The 19952-nt window shown below is 40.1% G+C and overlaps 1 protein-coding gene across 4 annotated transcripts in view; it reads left to right on the top strand.

Moving 5' to 3' along the window:
• Positions 1–19952, top strand: part of LOC115244525 (ecdysone-induced protein 74EF) — a 150485-nt gene that overhangs the window by 64591 nt on the left and 65942 nt on the right. Inside the window, exon 1 of one of the 4 annotated variants that reach the window (XM_029822217.1) lies at positions 7341–8590. The exons of the other annotated variants lie outside the window; for them this stretch is intronic. Within the exon in view, the coding sequence (XP_029678077.1) occupies positions 8260–8590 (331 nt within the window). The 5' untranslated portion in view covers positions 7341–8259. Of the gene's footprint in view, positions 1–7340; positions 8591–19952 lie in introns of those variants that run through there. 4 annotated transcript variants of the gene reach the window in all.

The raw sequence follows: 19952 nt of genomic DNA, 5'->3' as shown, positions 1-19952 counted from the left end.
GAACGCGACGGCGATTTCGCCGGCGATTTTTCTTTCTCTCGTATTTACTTGCTTCGGATTGTGATTTTCACGGGAGGAAAACGAGGCGAGTGGCGCGCGCACTCGCGCGCCTCGGCGGATCCGCCACCCTCGTGTCCTTGAAGAGTCTCGGATAGCGAGAGGAGGCCTCCTTCACGGTTTCTGGCACCTTCGGGCGTATTCGCCGCGCTCGTTGTCGCTTCTCCACCCAATGCTAATTTAAAGATGATTCAATTTAACGAACTATCGATAGTTTTCTCTTCATTGATTGAATATTCAATATCATCGATACTTCAAAAAATAATTAATTAATAAAAACTTGATAGGCATACTTGATAGGCATTAAATTATGCGAGAAAAATCATGCATTTTGATTTTTATTTATGACTCTTGTTAGATGCACTTTTAGATCTGGGATTGTCATGGAAATATTTGAAATCTTTAATGAGGTTTAGCGCACGAAATCTTAAATTTACCCTTTTGCTTTGAATGATTTGAAGCGGTGAGGAGGCAAAAAAAGGAGAGGAAATCATCCGCGTCGGGGAGAAACGTGTGGAGGAAAAGTGCGCGTTAGTCTCGGACTGAATCACCAGTTAATATCTCTTCCTCCTCTCTTTTCACCTTCCCGCAAGAATGGCGAAAAATTAAAGGCGCTTCCACGCTGGCGGGGCTAACGAATCACGCAATATTTAGAGAAACTTTCGACGCATCGCCTATTAATTCTTAATTGTAACGGTCGATTACCCATTATCTTATTGCAGAGCCTATTCAATATAACACTTTATATGTAATATTTATATTTAATATCTCGCGAATTAATTGACTTATGTGTATCATTGTTCGCGCAAATAATCTTATTATTTTTATTATTATATTTAAAAATTGCGATAATACTAGATTTGTCTCATGCTTGTGTAATAATTAATTTTAATTTTTGAAATGACAATCGAATAATGAAATTTTCTCTTTAATTTAAATAAAAGATAAGGAATTTCCTTGTATCACATAAAGCATAAATAATTTACCGGCTGTTTTGCGTAATCGATTGTCGATTTTGCGAGATTTATTTCTAGAAATACGCAAATAATCCGCAATGTTGTTAATTCGAAACGGTGAGATCTTTTTCGCAAATTATATTATATCTCGTATGGCGAGAGTAGTTCGACGCGTTGTAATTATCGGGAGGCGCATGCACGTCGGTGTTTCGTGTTAATTCTTTCTAAGCCGTTTATCGCCGTACCAGATATTAATTGCGGGAGGAAGGCGAGAAAAGGACGACACGGGATGCACTTTCTTCGCCGCGGTGCACGCGCACCGTTTCGCGGCATCGTTAATTAAATGCATTCGTTAAAATATCTTTCTCGTGTCCACGAAAGTCCATGATTTCATGAGATCTTCGTGATAACGTTTCGCCGCGTTTTATTTCGACTCTGAGTCGATGTATTATGACACGGTACTTTTATATATATTTCTGGAATAATACATTTTACGCAAAAGCTTGCTGGACAATTATTGAAAATTAAAGAAAATATAATTATAACAGTGTATGTATAAAGAAAGTATGAGAATATTAAAAAATTCTCAGTATAATTTTGAACTATAAGTATAAATTACATTTTTTTCTCTGCGTTTCGCGTTATTAATAATACGGCCTATTTTACTACAATAATCAAGGGTTTGCTATCTGCGGGAGTAAATTATGGGCGACACAAAATTTGCCTGTGCTTTGAAGAGTCGAGAGCATTGAATAAATTGTGATAAAGGCACAACGAGATCGAGATGACAATTGGAAAGGTTGACGGCGTTCGACGTAGAAAGTCGAAGAAAGAGAACGTGACGCTTACATGCAGAAAATTGAACGGCAAACTATTACTACCACGACGATTGCGATAAATAATTAGCGGACGCGTCATACGCGTATGCTGCTCTGTATATAATCCATGTGATTAGTCTCGTTGGCCGTCAATTATGGATAAACAAGTAGTAAATATAGTAGATCGAAAAATGAATGAGCAATTAAATCAATAAATAAAAATAATGAAGACGAGGAGATAAACGCAGTCATGGCCGAAGAAATAAAGAAAGCGTAGGATTTATCTTTACTCGAAGAGAGAGATTATAACCTTTCCATATCTCTGAAAAAAAAATAGGCGAAGTATAACGTGTGTTATCCTTTGCATTCCTCGAATAATAATTGCATGCTACCAACTTTTTCGCACGGAAAAAATTTAAATAGGAAGATATGTGTTTAGGCATTGTAATAATGTTAAAATTATTTAGATTAAGAAGAGGAATACATGAAACTTATTGCAATGATTAATATTCAAATATTTCAATCAATTTATATCATTAAAAGCGTAATTGTTTCATTTGCGAAGAGATTGTAAAGAAATATTCATGCGTAAACAGTACACCTGTTGCACCACCTAACTTTATAAAAGATAATGAGATACCTTTATATATCATATCTAAATGAAAAAAAAAAAAAATAAATAAAAATGAATCGTGCGTCACGAAGTCTCTTGACGCGCAGAGTCGATACATCCTTTTGTCATAATTATGACAATGGCGTAATCGTCTCTCGTTGGACGTGCCCAAAACTGATCAAGACTCTGTCGTGTTTCTAGGTCACTCGGTCGTATATCACCGAATTAGCCGGTGAAAAATAAGTGCGGCCATTCTTCCGCGGCGTTTTATTAAAGCCGAGCGTATCATCGGCGAATGCATGATATGACCGTTTTATAGTAGAATCCAGAAAAATATTTTTGAATTTCATTGAAACCTTTGAGTAACATTGTATGACGCTGGTTTGAAACATTGTTTTAAATGATAATTTACATTTTATAATAAATGAAATAACAAAGAAAGTGATGTTGCACTATTTATCACATGAAATGTAGATTTTCATCCGGAATTAATATTTCAAACTATTTAATGTAGGCGAAAATCCTATGTGCTATTTCCTTCCAAATGATTTCTGAGATTTAACACATGCATAGTTGTAAAGAATGATATTTTTAGAATGTTTGAAGTTATTCATAAACTCTGACAGACACGCGAAAATGTTCGCGAAATATTTTCAATATTATAATACTTTCAATTTTGAAGTCGGAATCAAATGTGTCGAATCAACATCAAGAAGTTGTTAACGTGTGCAATAGAATAAGAGTTAGTAGAGTTAATAAGTAATATATTTCCATATATTGCTTCGAATACTTTACGCAACATATAAAAAAAATTGTCAAAAAATCGTGGAGGATAGTCGTGCGAGTGCATCTATTGTTAAACAATACAATGAGTCAAATTAAATAGATAAACAAGTAGTAATAACGGTTTCGAAATCGCAGTTTTCCTGGATCGGGCGTTGTTTTGTGATCGACGAGAGTTACGAGATTTTCTCTCCCGGGGCCGGCAGCCGTTTTTGCGCTAAAATAACTCGGTCCCCCGTCGACGTGGTAGCTCTGCCCCACGGAGGAACGACAAATCGAGGATACTAACATCAGTGTCTTTCTCTCTCTATACGCATGCAGGACCCTTTAATGCAGATGTCTCCCGCCATCGTGGCGCAGAAATTCGTTTCGCGTCGTAAAAACTCAAATGTCACTCCTTTGAGACGATTCCGCTTCTGATAATTGTACGAGATAGGTCCAAGAATGTTTTAAAATTTCATTTATTTAAATTTTTTATTTCGCTTTTAATTGAGTTTTAATTACGTAGGTATTTAACTTCAAAAATATAAAAAAAATTGCTTTTTTAATATACATATAAAATATATGGTATATTTTATATCACTAAAATAATATCTTCATATGCTGTATGCTATTGAAAACGCTAAAAAGACAATGCGTTTTCTGAAAGTTTTCTATAAACATAGTTCTCGAATTCCGAGACATCCGAGCATATCGGGCTGAACATGTCGAATGGATTGCGATAACGCACATTTGCAGAGATCGAACGTTGATCGATCTCTGTAATGTAAGGACGATTTGTCACGTACTCTCGCGCGGACAGCATCGTACTCCATGCTGCGTAAACCGCGATAAAACTTTCAAACTATTTCTCGTGTCCGATATAACGGCGGTACGACTCGCGGCTCGATCGATGAATTCATCCTCTAAGGAAGACACCGCGCCGACAAGTATCGGAAAATGTCACTTGCTCTCTAGCTTTTCTACGCTTCTCTACAAGATTTCTCCTCGTCGATCGCGATGCAATGCTTTCAGACTTATTGTTAGACATTGTATCATTTGTGTCAATTTTTTGCTTTAACATTTAATATCAAACACTCGAGAAAAAAGAGAGGAGAATGTATGCTTTCAAGTCATTAATCTTCGAGATCAGTGCTTTGTAATTATTTATATTGATGCGTGTTTATTTTTAATCGTGCATAAATCATCATTTCATAATCATTCGCGATTTTTTAGATCTGTACATAATTTAATAGCTAAAGGGAGAAGCTTCTCGTACAAAAGAATCCAATATTCCAATAATTTATTTTATTTAAAGAACTCTCGATCATGTATTAACAATGTTAAATTAATTGACGACTTTTTACATTTGCCGAAATATTACAAAATGAAATTTTGGCTCTTGATACGAAGTGGCGCATAGTGCTTTTATTTATAGTAACAACATATGCGGCTGGGATTGGATTTTTATTTAAGGAATTGATCACAGAATCGACTAATTCTCCGGGTTACCACAAAATCGTTTATTCCTATTGATCGTTCCTCTGGGACGTGATATTTTAGACTTAGTCGTTAAATTACGATGAGTCGCGTAAGATAAAAAAAAAATGTTTAAAAAGAATAAACATGGAGAGCACAGATATTTCAAAATTATATGTGAAAATTACTTAGAAGAATATAAATCAGCTGATTGTAGTTGAAATAAATTTTTTCGTCTATTTGCCAATCATAATTTCATCTCTATATTTTATTTTTGATTCTCTCCAGCATTCAAATTTTAATGCGATTTATTCGACCGCTTGTACATTTATCTTTTTTACAAGACGGCGGTGCTGACGAGGACTTGTTTGGATGTCGCGCGACGTCATCGATGAGGAACAGTGTCCTCGTTGAGGAAATCTTTTGACAATGACGCGATGCGTTCTGAGAAGCGAGCGTTTCTTTCGTTGTCTCGGTTATACATATACCCCTCCCGAGGGGCAACGAGATCGCGATGCCAGTCGACGAGCCAATAATTCTGCGGTCTCTATCGTGATCTATCGAGCATCCCGATATAACGCGCTTTTCTCGCTCGCCTGGGGGGGTTCTCGGGCCTCCCTCGTGCTACGCACGAGTACGCGAATACTTGGTGTCGCTCGAGAACAAGAGATAGGCGACCGATAAGCGGCTGATAATCCGAACGAACATTATACATGTACGATACCGATCGTCGTCGCCACGTGAAATCATACTGTGTTCAGGAACATAGAAAGTGTAATGAATGGATTGCATTTTAAAAATTATTATTATTATAGTTTAATTATTATTATTATATTTAATTATTAGTATTTAATTGGAATCTCCTTGCATGCGATTTACAATTTGAAGCAATTCATTGAAGTATAATAGACAAAGCAGCGAACATATTCGCGGATATCATCGAAACATCAGATGCCTCCTCCTCAAAGCAAAAATTAAATTTATTTCGACCATCGCGATGTATATATATGTTCACTTGTGTGCTTCTCGGAAACTAATATTAAATTGATTTCTCTCTCTCTCTCTCTCTCTCTTTCTTTCCTACACGGAGAGAAAGGATTAAGAGCCACAGCGCCTACATACGGCCGCCTTTTTGGTGAAGGAAAGGTGAGTCGACCGGCGCGGCGCGACGCGAATTACGAAACGTCACCGCTTCGAAATTCGAATCGCGTATCACTCGCTCGAGAGCAACGTAGTTGCACCTGTGTTTACCGGCTGCAGCGCGGCCGACTCTCCGGATTGGAAGGAAGAGAGTTCCTTCTCCCGGCGACCTCGGCCACGCACGTTCACCTATACCGCGAAGAGCCGCGCACTAGCATTCCCGTGCGTGCTCGCGCCTTCTCCTTCCCTGCGACGGACGGACCCGCGCATCAAGGCGGAAACAATGTCAGGGGCCCTCGTGGGCCGAGAGAGAAAGAGAGAGAGCGAACCATGGGATCGAATTTTCTGCTTGGCGATGCGACGTTTGCGATGAGACACGATTGCATTTTTTTGTTGAAGAATGAGATAACGAATTTTCTCATGCAAAGTTAGATATCCCACCGGAGAGGTAGATACTTTAACAATCTCAGAGTCTCCATCCTCAATTTTTTCATTTTTATCTTAATAATTCTAATAATCTATTATTTAATTTTATCTAGTAATTGTATTCTACAATTTTATCTAATAACTCTATTATTTAATTTTTAGCATTAAATATCTTGATACAAATTAAAAATTTATTCATCAATATTATAAGATTTACTATATTTACTATATTTTTAGATTTTTTTGCGTGCGTAAAGAAATGATCATATTCCGACAATTTCCGCAAATAAAATTGCAGAAATGTTATTTATACTATTTATACGCACATACTATTAGTTATATTTACAATTGGCATTTATACGTATACTCTCAACTATTATATATCTGTCATTTATTCCAATATTATTTTACGCGCGCTCGATGCTTTATTCTCGGGAGCGCGTTAGGCGCCTCTGTTTATTCGCCTCACTTGTTTTATTTCCAGCTTATTTTGAGATCCAAAACTACTCGTATTTCCCGACGATCGAAGGTTAATGTCACGCGAGGCACGGGTGCGTCAGCAACAATTCGTTGCGATTCGCTTTCGGTTAAGTGTCCTATCCCAATAGACGGAAAAATAGCTTTCCCTCGCGAGATGAGGAACGATAAAGAGCGAAGAAGCGAATAAAGCAGAGAGGACAGAGAGAGAGAAAGAGAAAAAAAAAAAAGAGAGACATTTATTATTAGAGGCCAAGCGGGACCAGGCCGTCGTTGCCTCGGCAAGGGAGGGCGTCACGGGATCCGACATTGCGGTAGGCTACGCATATCCCGCGCGTTGCGTCGCGCCGCATGTGTAATGGTACCGCGTGTTGTTGACGCATACGCGTGTGACAGCCGCCGCGCCGCATCGCCGACTGGTGCCTCTCTTGGCGAAGAGCGGCGCGGACGGACGGCTGCGCCGAGCGCGGCCGAAGCGGCGCGACGAAGACAGCCGAGCGCGTCGGTCGGCGGTCGGGCGCCCCGAAGAGCGCGACGCGGAGCGGCGACGTGCGCGAGCGAGAGTGAGTCCGGCGCGCGGAGTTGGAGTGTGAGAGTCTGAAGAAGTAGTGAACGCGCGCGAGAGTCTGGACTAGCGGGCTACCCCGGTTCCGAGTCAGTCAGTGTGCCACCGGCGACCGTAGCCTCGGTGCAGGAGAACGCGGTTACGCTCCGGCAGGTCGATCGCGCGTCCCCCGTCTCTCCTCTTTCGTTTTTTTTTTTTTTCATTCTTCTCGTCTCTCCCCTTTTCGGAGATCTTCGGAGGGCGAGAGAGTATATCTGCGGATATACCGCGTGGTATATTTCGTCGATTCGCGTATTCGAGTAATAGTGACGAGTAATAAGTGATCGAGCGAGTCGTAAACCTCTTCTTCGCGCGCGTCAGCCTTTTCCGGCTGTCATCGTCGAGGCTGACTTTTACCGCGTCAGTGAACGTTCCGCGAGAGGTGAGAGCGCTCGGATAAGTGAACGGGTGTTGAGTCATCGGAAACGCGGACGCGCAATCTCGCGCGCGGTATCTCGGAAAAGCAAAGTATACACGCACCGTGTTTTCGAGGATCCTTCTCCGTCCTTTCTCCCTCGCGAAATCGTACACGCTCGTTTCCGCAGCTACGTTCTATCTCGGCTCGACGTGGATAATCGGACCTTCGATTGCCGGTTAAGCCGGAAGTGAGACGCGTCCGCGTCTCTCGTCGGTCTCGAGAGCAAGCGAGGAGAGGACGAACATCTCGCGAGAAGAGAAGAGGAGGTTCGAGATACGATTCCAAGGACACGTCCGTCGTGCGCCGTCCGTACGGGGAAATCCCCGGCGAGTGCAATGTCGTAAAAATTCGCTTCGGAAAGTGCATAACACGCGTTCGTGAAAGGATTACGAGATGCCGTACCAAGTGTCCTGGTAGTGTGCGCGCGCAGGGAGGATCTATCGAAGGAATTTGGGAGGAAGAGAGGAAGAGCGTCGAGTCTGTTGACACCTCGAGTGCCACGAGGAATCATGCTCGAGGATCAGCCGTTGGATCTGAGCGTCCGCGTCGGCGATTACGCGGAGGATCTTGCCAGGGAGGATCGGGACGACGGGCCGGATCAGCGGGAGCGCAAGGATCTGTCCGTCGACGATTACGGTAATCGCGCGGCCGCGGCCGCGCTCAGGCTCCGCGGATGCTTCGCCGCCGCGTCCGAGTACGGCCAGGAGCGGGAGGATCGCACCTGCTCCGAGGACTCGGACGACTCGTGCTCCGACAACAATCAGAAGAACGGCGGCGCGAGGTCGCGGTCCAGGCCGCCCGGCACCAAACCCTACAAGAAGAACCTCATCAAACGATACCGTAAGTCTTGGAGACTCGTTATTCGAAGGACACGCGCGTTTCGCCTCCCTTATCGTTCCCGGAAATTTTCCATCACATGTTTCGACGAGAGAGTCGTTTTAGATTTTCGAGCTCCTGTTGCTTTAGTATTTTGCCGCTTTTAGGTACTCTTTACTAGAGCAAATAAATGAATTTGATTAACTTTCGAAAAAAAAAAGGAGATGTCATTGCTGCCAAAATTTTGAAACTTATATATTAGAAAAAGATTTTCTAGTTCACTTTGAATCGCGCGAGATAAAATATTGTCATAAAGATGTTATAGCGTTTAAGAAAAAAAATTTTATTTTGATTTGCTCGGCGAGTTGAATTAAAAAGGATTAATCGTCGCAAGATTATCATTTAATATCGACGCAAATATCTTCATACATATTAATCGCAATATATTGATTGTTTACTTCGAGATCTAACGGTAAAAATTTTCTCAGGTTGCCGTACAATTCATACGCAATTCACGACCGTCATATGTGTCATTTATCAATGTGTCATTCCTACGATAAGGTGGCTAATGTGTCATCGCAATTCAGTTTAGCGCATATTTTTTTAATTGCTAATTTCGAATCTAACAAAATCAAACCGAAGATCATTCGAACGAGCAACAAAGCGGACGCTCCTTTTCTTAGAAAGGATAATAAAATATTTTCTTTCCTCTTCTTTCCGCTATATATATTGTGACGTGAAAAGAAATTTTTATGATAAGGTGGCTAATGTGTCATTGCAACTCAATTTAGCGCACATTTTTTTAATTGCTAATTTCGAATGTGACAAAATTTACAAACGAGCGACAAAGGGGATGCTGCTTAGAGAGGATAATAAAATATTCCCTTTTCTTCTTTTTCCGTTATATATATATTGTGGCCTGAAAAGCAACTCCTACGCTGCTCGTATTTTGCGTCGAAACGCAGTTCGTACCGTGTATGATCCGGTGCGTATGTCATATGGTGCGCACGCATATGCGCCGGGCCAGTGCGTAATTTTGGCCGATAAAAATATTACGCAAGTCGCGCCGTCGAAGGTCGTTTCGCAAAGCGACGGCGGCGGGATCGAGATATTCGTCGACCCGTTTCGTGTAATCGGGTCCCGCAATCGTTATCACATCGTGAGACCGTCTCCTCTCTCTCTCTCTTTCTCGCGCCCGGTCAGATAATACCTTGTGACCTGCCCCAACCCCAACGAAATTAAAGCTTCTCGCGTATCGCTCGTACGACTCGTTCAATCTCTCTCTCTCTCTCTGTCTCTCTCTCTCTCTCTCTGTCTCTCTCTCTCTCGACTCCCTATCGTCTTCTCGATCCAGATTCGGCATTGTTTCTTGGATACACCGGACGTCGTTTTATATACAAACAAGTCTCGGAAAAATAAAAATAATGGCAAAAACGTGTTTTTGGATGCTGCTATATCTTCCTGTTAGCTTTTTTTAATAATAATAAGAGTTGGAAAGAGAATCTAATCGTTTTCAACAGTTTTAAATATATCAAACATAAGTTTTTTGCTTAAATTAATGTTAAATGATTAATTTCTACCTTTTTAAATAAAGTTGTTGAGAAGATATTATACGTTTTCCCTCTCTTTCCAATTATAATATTATTATATATATTTTTAGGGTAAAATCTCTCTCTCTCTCTCTATCTCTTTTTCTTTACGTAAAATTAAATGAAGATGAAGATTTTGTTCTTTGTCTGCATTTTTAAAATTTATTTGTTAATGTATTATCTTATTTTCTTGTTATATTTCTCGTGTTATATTTTTATATTATTTTATTGCGTCTCGAACTTCATTGATTTGTTTCTTCGCCTTCATCTAAAATTTCATTTAGAGATTTTTATAATTTTGTGAAACGAAAATTTTATTTTGTTTAACGAAAAATCTCAGCGGAAACGATGCAGCAATATAATGGAAACATTCTTAACCCTTTCGGAGAATGACAAAAATGGTATTCCATCGTCTTTTTATTTTGTTGTACGTTAACGGCAAATTCCTTGAACAACAGGAAAATAAAACTTCATTTTTCAACATACCCTTTATCCTTTTTGTCAATTCAGTCCTATTATATGATTCATTACACGGACGCCTACCTTTTGTCCCAGCGGCACACTGCAAGTTTCTTAAAAAATAAATACTTTTCCCGACGGGAGATAAAAGGAGAGAAATGGTGAAATTTGTCAATTTAATTATCTCCAAGTTGAGTCGCTCTACTTAACGTTTTACAGAAGCGCGATTAATGGATCCGACCATCATCGAGCTCGCGGAGTTTTAAATAGTTAACCCAAGGAAATCGTAGCGTTTTATCGCGCTCGCGCATGTATGTGAAAAAAAAAAAAAAGAAAGGAAAGCATCCGGATCTGCCGCTGCATCTAAATGTGACTTTTTATTACTCGTAGTTTTTTTTTTGTTCAGCGCCGAAGAGAAAAAAGCTGGAGATCCTTTTTAGAAAAAGTACCGTTTTCCTAATGAACCCTTTTCCTGTCGAACCCTTGCCGGGAACGACAGACGAAAAGCGAGAATATACAAACAATGCGTCATCGTTTCTCGCTCTCGTTATACCCTGTTCCGGCATAAAAAATCATCGGAGAAAGCCAAGGGGAAGGCAGAAGGTGACACAAAAGGGGATAGATGCAAAGTGCAGGCGCACACAAACGTAATAGCTCGAGATTTCCTCCTGTTTTTCTGCCGCCTTTTTGATTCCCGTTGTTTTTCTGCCCTTTCTTCTATTCGTTCGGTAGAAAGCTTCGGTAGCTTTCACGTGTCAGGTAGCCAGTACAGATTATAAATTTGTGTTTACATCGGTAGCTAAAATCATTTCCGACACAAAGTCATGTCACGCTTCCGATTATCCACTCTCTACTACATTGTTTGACATTCATTGTAATTTTTTGGGATCATAATGTGTGTCATCTTTTCCTCTCGAGAATTCTTTCTAAGCTTTCATGTATCACAGGTAGCCAATACAGATTATAAATTTGTTACACTGGTAGCCAAAATCATTTTTAGAACAAAGTCGTTACCACGCTTCTGATTATGCATTATAATGTGTTATATATTCTCTTTCAGTTTATTTTTATAAAACCTCTTTAATATAATACTATATATAATTTTAATTAAAGTTTAAGCTTGCAAGAAGAGATTTAACAAAAATACACAAGAACAGGATAAAGTAAAATACGATAAAAAAAAGAAAAGAATAAAATAATGATTTCAGGAGGAAATCTAGAATAGATGATATGCTAGAAATAATCTAATGAGATAATTATGTAGCGTGCTCTATCTCTGTATAATTTTGATCTTTAGAGAGAGAAAAAGAAAGAGAGTGTAAGGGAAGATTAATCGCATGCGTCCGAGGCCGTCTCGGCAGTTTCCGCGAAAGTCATCGCATACTTCCTGCTCTGGTTAGCGAACTCCGGTCAACAAACGTCGTACCGATTCGCCGAAATGTAAAGCGCGTTATCAGATAAAATCGTTATCGCACGTGTAAGAAGTGTGCCAACGTGCAGAGAAAGAGAGATTAGAGAGAAAGAGAAAGAGAGAGAGAGAGAGAGAAGGACGATGGAAATTATTTTATTGCGTCGAGCGCGAGGTTCTCGAGCGATAAGTCGGCCACGTAATCAGATAAAGTGAAATTACGAATTGTCGCCGAATGTAAATTATGCGAAAATGCTCGGTATGTAATTATAACGTCGTAAAATCGCATCCGATTTCGGCTGATTGGTTAAAATACAGCGTTTATTAGCTCGAATTTTTAAAAGGTATTTAAATATTGCTTATAATTTATTTCTTTTGAAATTCTTTGTTATTTTAATTTGCAACTATATATATAAAATTGCATACATATATTTTCGTTATAACATTTGACATACTAATAGATGTATATACATTATAGATATATTATAGATATATACATATTTATAATGTCGTGAATGATGTCACGCCACATTAGCATCAACATTAACATAATTGCAAAATTGGTATTGTATTAACAGACATGTAGATCTGAAAAATCATTTCGCTTGAATAGATCTTTAAATTTTCCTCGATAAACCGACAAATGCATAATAATTCACGCTCGCTGTCATCGTCTTGCATTTTAATGCTGTAATGCGCAACGTGTTATGCATGTGGATGCTCATTAACACCGACTTGCAAGATTATCGAAACAATCTTAGCATCGATCGGTTTCACTGGTTTCTTCATTCTTTATAAACGATTGTATTGTTAGAAATCTAGCAAATCTGATTGTTTTTCTGATAAGAGACAAAGAAAAGCATCATAAGGAAGATTCGATAGAGACGCAGGAGAATAAAACGAATGGTTTGTAGAAGGAGGGATAGAAGAGAAGGGGGATAGAGGAGGGGGGTAAGAAAAATCGAAAGGCGAAAGAATAACTCCAATATTTAAACTTTAAATCATTCTAAGCGCGAATTTGCATTCCTTCTCTCTCTCTTTTTTTCGCGTTGCTTTTCTCTCCGCTTTATTCTCTCCCTCTCGATCCCGCGAGAATGCGTGGAGAGGAAGACGGATTACTTCCGGTTGCGCTTCTCTCTCGGAACGTACGAGCGGCTCGGCGAGTTAATCAGGAAATGAAGACGCTTCGATCACCTCCTTGGGGGGGAACGTAGCGTCTGTCGACCGTAGGGTTAATCAGCGACTTGCGCTCACGGGGGTTGCTCCATCTCCTCCTTTCCTGCCGCCTTCGTCCCGTCTGTTTTTTTTTTTTTTTTTTTTTTTCTTGGCGTATTACGGTACGAGAAAAAAGAAAACGAGTCTGGACACGCCCTGAAGAGCACCGGATGATGTCGTTAACCTGGGATAGTCTCGAAACCGATATGTGTCGAGGGACACGTGCGTTCACGTTTGTCGCCTCCTTTATAAAACGATTTTGTTTAATTCTTCGGTTACCATATCATCAGATTTGCTCTAGATAATTTGTAAAAAAATTGTGTAATATCACAGATGAAATACGTAAATATAACGTCATTTATTTAACGTGGTAAAAGTGGAAGATACGCGTTGGATATCTGATATTCATCACGAACATGATTATTGGAGAATATCCACGCCGCAAATGACGAAACGGTCGTCGGCGTTTGTATTTAAATAGCTAATGGTTCGAAGAAACGCGCGGGCTCATTGTGATTCAGGATATTGGTCCGCCAAGGAAGGAAGGAAGGAAGGATTCGCTTCCTGTCTGCGCGCACCCTCTCGTAACAGCAGCAGCTTGCTTTTTCCCATTCCTTTTCGTTCGCTCTACGAATCTCTAGACAAAGATTCCGTCTTGTTTGCGCGTTATATCGCCGAGAATATTCGATTTCACTTTTCGCCAATCAATTGTTTGTTTTGATACGATTAAAGTATCAGAGTTTCTACAAATCGACACGTTCCGATCCTTGTTTCTATAACATATCACGAAAAGATAGGAATGCGTTCTTTATTCAAGTACTTTTCTACATTTATTTTTTCAAGTCGCAGAATAATAATAGCCAGTAAATTCATTTTCTAGTTGAAAATTAAATATATTAGTTTGGCGAAAAGTACGGTTATCTTTAGATTTTTTATTGCTTATGATTATATACATATATAAAATATAAGATATTCTAATCGTGCACAAAAAGAGAGTTATTTTCCCAGAGATGCATGCTAATTATTAGATTGTGTTCCAAAATTATTATATTGATAATTGATATTTATATTTGTGTGCAATAATAAAGTACGAATAACTAGATTGATTTGTGAATCAACGATTACAAACGATTACAAAAGAAAGGTGGACAGTTGATAATTGAATATTAAGAATTTATACTGTCACATTTATACATATATTCTATAATATCATATGTATTATTTTATTTGTTAATTAGAATTATATTCGTTTAGATCTTTATATCTTGAATTGTACATCGATAATTATGTACATAAGTATAAATCTGACAGACAGCGATAGTTGAATAATTTGACATAAAACTACCGCACACAGCCTTCAAAACCTGGTGAAAAGTAACGTATCCGCTAAAACACAGCTTTTTTGAATCACGAGAGCGAGGTACGCCGTCAACAGGATGTCAATATCGAGCGCGGATCTCTCTTTAAGAGTGCGATTTTAAAATTATCCCCGAATGCGCTCGCGAAACTGACCTACATCCTGAGCGGACCCTCCCGCGGCCGGCTCTTTGCACGCTTAATTTCCCTCGCGCCGCCCTCATTCGCCCTTCTTTCTTCTTTTTTTTTTCCGCACGCCTCCTCTTTTTTTCCCTTCGCTCGCCGAAAAAGCTCGTCGGCTCCGTGATTCTCCGCGGCCGCTTTTTCTCGACTCGCATTCCGACTCTCGCGTCCCCTCGCATCTTTTGCATCCTCTTTATTCCGCTTATCACCGATCGTCTTTGCAACTTCCGCGAAGATTTTTTTTTTTTTTATTATAGTCGCCGAGGGAAAAGCAACGCTGACCCGGCGACTTTTTTTTTCTCTCCTCCTTGAAACCAAGAATTTCTTCCTGCGTCTTTGACCAAGAACAGGGACGATGATCACCCTCGTTCGCCCTTTTCTCGGTCCACCCTTTTACCCCGTGAGCGGTCTCACGCCTCACGAATTTCCGCTCCGTCCGGCCGGGATCGATTTCCCGCGGCATTTTCCACGCCGATCGGCCCGGAAGAGAGTGTGCCCACGAGAATAGGAGCGGCGGGTGTCGAGATGGGGGAAGAGAGAAAGAGAGAGAGAGAGAGAGAGAGAGAGAGAGAATGAGACGTCGGGGACGACGGAGGTAGAGGCAGGGTGACAAGCGCGCGCGCGCGCGCGGAGGGGCTGAAGGACGACGTGCTATAGGCGGTCGCGATAGGAAAACTAGGGTAGACTGTCCTTGCGCTCTCGGGTGGTTATTGGAACGTTGGCACGGCGACGCTTACCTTCGTCTACCGGGTGTCCCGTTTGCGCGGTCTTTTGGCATGCTCTTTTATCATTCGCGAAAACGCGACCTAGTCTCCTCTCGAAGGAAGAAACTGATTGATAATAGTAACTCTTTATTTTATATTATTTTTTTTCGAGACTATATTCTATTTCTATTCGATCACAGAAAAAATGCATCCTTAAAATTATTTGCGTAAAATTTCAATTTTGGAATGAAACTTTTACTTTTAATTGTGTTGCATTTTTCTAATACACACGCGTATAGATAAATAATTATATATACTTTTAAAATGTATTTTTAAAATCTCTATTTTTTTTTCTTACTTCGAAGTTTGAGATAACTCAAATCACACGTCGAATGAGATACGCGTATTTAGGGATTACGATTAATGGTTTAGTGTTTGAGATTTATGATTGAAGTTTTGGGTTCTCAATCTTCGGTTTCTACCCTCTCTATAATCTGGAGGGAACAAGGGGAAATGTTGAAATGTAAACTTTATGTTTGTACTTGGAGAAACGAGACGCACGCCTTGGTTCGCCTGAGCGGAACTCTTTACGCCTCTCGAATCATTGAAATTCGATACTCGCATGAAGGATGCCGTAAAAACGTTTTGGGAACGTGGGATATTCGGAATATACCGCGTATACATATACTATAAACCGGGTGTTCCAAGACAGCTGCATGTCATCGCGGAAGCATTCCCGATTAATTTAATTTAATATTTCTCGAAATTAAATGATTGCGCGAAAAAAAAAGATCTTAAATATTCCTGTGAAAATGTAATCTTTCCGAGAATATATTTTTTGAATATAATATACGCATAAATATAAATAAATAAATAAATGAATAATGCACTTATTACTTTTTAAAATCTCAAGTTAGAACTGATTTATATAATTTATATTAATTTTAATTTATTTTTTTCGATATAAGATATATTTATCAACATATATTTACCCAAGATATTTACTATCAAAAATTGAGAAGAGCGCTAAAAGACGACTTTCGATTATATTCTCGCTAAAAAGAAAATGATTTTGCATTATCATGGAATAATCATCTGCAAATTTTGCGACACAAATTTTGCCAATATTGTATATAGAATGGATTTGACAGTTCTAGTTTCCAAAGAATGGAGAAAAGACAAAATTCTCACGTTAATACGAGAAACGTTGCGCAAGATTCTTTCGTTTTCACTAGGTCGCCTGAGGGCGAAACGCACGCGATTTGCATCACGCACAATACGGTGCATTATCATCACGTGACACAGCGATAATAACCGTACAGGTAAGAATAAATATTCGCGTATTCGAGTATATACAGGGTGTCCCATAATTCGCGCTCTACCTGCACATGGCGGGTGATCCGCGAATTATGGGACACCCTGTATATCTGATCGCGAGCTAAACGTTCGATAGATCGATCGATGATATCGGTGAGCCCGTAAGATACTTTTCACCCAATCGAATACCATGATCGTTATTGCCGAAGCGGCTAATTAACGGCGCTTATCGTCGCTCGATAGGGACACCCTGTAGAGCGATCGATATCTCCCACAAGCGGCGCATTAATTACCAACTAGCGGCTGCAATCACGACTGGAAAAATAATCAGCCGACGGCCGCGCAATTAATTTCCAGCTCGCATCAAATTTTACATGCCGATTGATCGATAGGGAAGTAATGGCGCGTCGGAATATAAAACGAAACAGCACGCAGTTGACTGTGCGAGAGAAGCGGGGCTGTATGAATTTGCGATCTGTTTTTTACATAGCCATGTTTCCGATACCCACCCCCGGCGGGCATGAATTCGTTACGAAGGGATTTTTTAGTGAATCGGCACGCTGGAATTAATTTACCGAAAATTACAAGTGGGAATTCGCGCTAGATGCAAACTCGCGAGCATTTCGCAAGCATTTATAAAATGAAATTTTACGTGTTGACGGCTCAACAGAAAATACAATGTTGGGAAACTTTAGTCGTGACGCGAGGGAGTTTTGTTTTACGTGAAAAAATCTATTTTCCACGAAAAACTGTTATGATAATTTTCGCGATCTATTGTCGAAGAATTTTCAGTAATTATTAGGGGAAATTAGAAAAGCGAAAATTTTGCCGACGCGAAATTGCAAATTATCTAAAAGAAGATTTAAAGAAAATAATGAGAAAAATTAACAATTCATTGAAATCTCAGGAGAAACACTTTGTTGTGATAAAAAAATATCGTTCAATCTATCTTTGTCAGAAATATGTGTATTGTTGTACATACACTACATTAAAATTAGCCTACGTTTATTCGACAGCTGTGGATCGATGTCAAAGTACTTAGGAAACGGGGAATCGAGTTGACGAGGACGGAACGAAAGGGGACACCCGTTAGATCGAGCGGTGAGCTATCCGTGTGTACGCAAACGGTGCATAGAGGAAGAGCAGCGCGCGTCGCTGAATGCACCAGCCCTGACCTACATAGTAGAGCGTGTTGTGAGCTAGGTGAGCCTACGCTAGAGCTACCTAGACCATTATAGCAACGAGACGTAGGGTGTAGTCCTCCCCTCCCCTTCCTACCCTTCCCCTCGCCTTTACGCGCATGACAGGCAAACCGTGGTAATCGCGCTCGCGCTTTTTCTTCGGTTTCTGAAATCTGACCGGAAAGGGGGAGAAAAGGGGATGACAGAGGGTGTAAAGGATGCTCCGCTACACGCGATGCAACTCGAGTTTTACTCATATGATACAAAAGTATGCGATTGTGAAATCACATTGTCGTCTATACTGTAATTGTGGCATAAATATGACATTTCTGCACTTCGTGACGGGATATCTTTTTTCTTCATACTTGCAAGTTAGTAGAGAAACGGATTAGCATGCGGTGAGCATCATAGATATAAATTTATAAGGTTTTTATCGTTTAAACGTGTAATCATAAGACACGTAATGGATTAGAAAAAACTAAATATTATTATTATTATTATATTTTTATATATAACAAATATAAATGTGTAAAATACAATTTTTATAAAAATAGCAAAACAATTTGACAATGAGAGGTAGAGAGTGTTTTCGAGTTTCATTCTCGCTTTTTCTAAAAATTGCCAAATAGAATGAACTCGGTCATCACTCTCCGCAATGGTTTTATGACGACTATTACGGGGGAATATTATATCTAACCATGGCCCACTGTCACAATTACTCTCTATGTCACCGACTGACCTGCTCATTTACTCGATTCGTATTCATGCGCGCGCGCGAGGAATGCACCGGCTAACGCATTTGACGAGCGAGCTAGAGAGAGAGAGAGAGAAAGAGAGATCTAACGGCCGATGATATCGCTCGTGCCCGCGTTATTATATCATCATCGGCGACGGTGCCGCAGCACGATTAACATTATGCAATATGCGCGTTTTATACAGGATGGTCGTTACGTGCCGTTGATAGTGTTGCACAATGCGACTCAGCGCAATGAGACTACGTACTATTTTTCAATCCGGAGCGAGTACAATAATCTCCTGTCGGTGCTCTCATCGAGAGAACGACGCAACGTCGTCGCCGTCGACATTCCCGGTGTTTCGTCCTTGACACCCTTTTCCCGTATCCCCCTTCTCGCTTTACGCGCGCGAATTGACGAACCTCGACCGGCGATTCGCAAACTGGCCGGTGATCTTTTCGCCGGATCTCTTGTCGCAATTAAGTTCACCGATCGACGCGTAGTCGTCGAACCGGGTGTCATCGATTCCCGGGGGGAGGAAGAGGAGGAGGGGGAGGAACTCTCGGTTAGGGGGGAGAAAAAGAAAGTTCGTCGAATACCGCGACGCGAGGTAACGCTTCCAATCAGGTTGCGCAATTATAAGAAATTAGATTCCTACGTCGTTAGCTTACATAATGAGTCCTTTGCGAGAAACAACTGGACTTTGGAGCCGCGATGATGTGTCTGCCGCGCCTTCCTTCGACTCGGGTTAATTGGGCCAGTCGATTAATCGAAGTTCTTCGACGGGTGGAGATATATTTTTTATACCCGAGAGAATTCTCGCAGAAGGAGAAAACGCAAGAGGCGACATTCATGTTGCACATAATAACGTCTGACTCTTTCCAAATAGATACCATTTCGTTGTACACAAGCGCAACGCGATTATTTTCTTTAATTAAAATTATGTTGATTAAAATTATTATATTGTATAGCAAGCAGAAACGTTTATATAATATGTATATTCAATAAAATTTTATTTAATCCTCGAGAAAAAGCAACCGCGAAAATATCTTTCGACCGTCTCAGACGAGAAACGATTTTTTATTTATTTAAAAAAAGTAACAGCTTTTCATATTTTATAAAAGAATATATTCCCCCCCCCCCAAAAATAATAAAAACGAAAAGAGATTTATTATATTATTTAAGCTAACGATTAGAGAGACCTTTTTATTATAATAAAAAATTATATAATTGAATATAA

This window comes from Formica exsecta, unplaced genomic scaffold (genome assembly GCF_003651465.1).
Source record: "Formica exsecta isolate Colony F162 unplaced genomic scaffold, ASM365146v1 scaffold82, whole genome shotgun sequence".
NCBI lineage: Eukaryota > Metazoa > Arthropoda > Insecta > Hymenoptera > Formicidae > Formica > Formica exsecta.
Note: the sequence above shows the minus strand (reverse complement) of the source record. Positions and strands in the feature narration are given on the sequence as shown.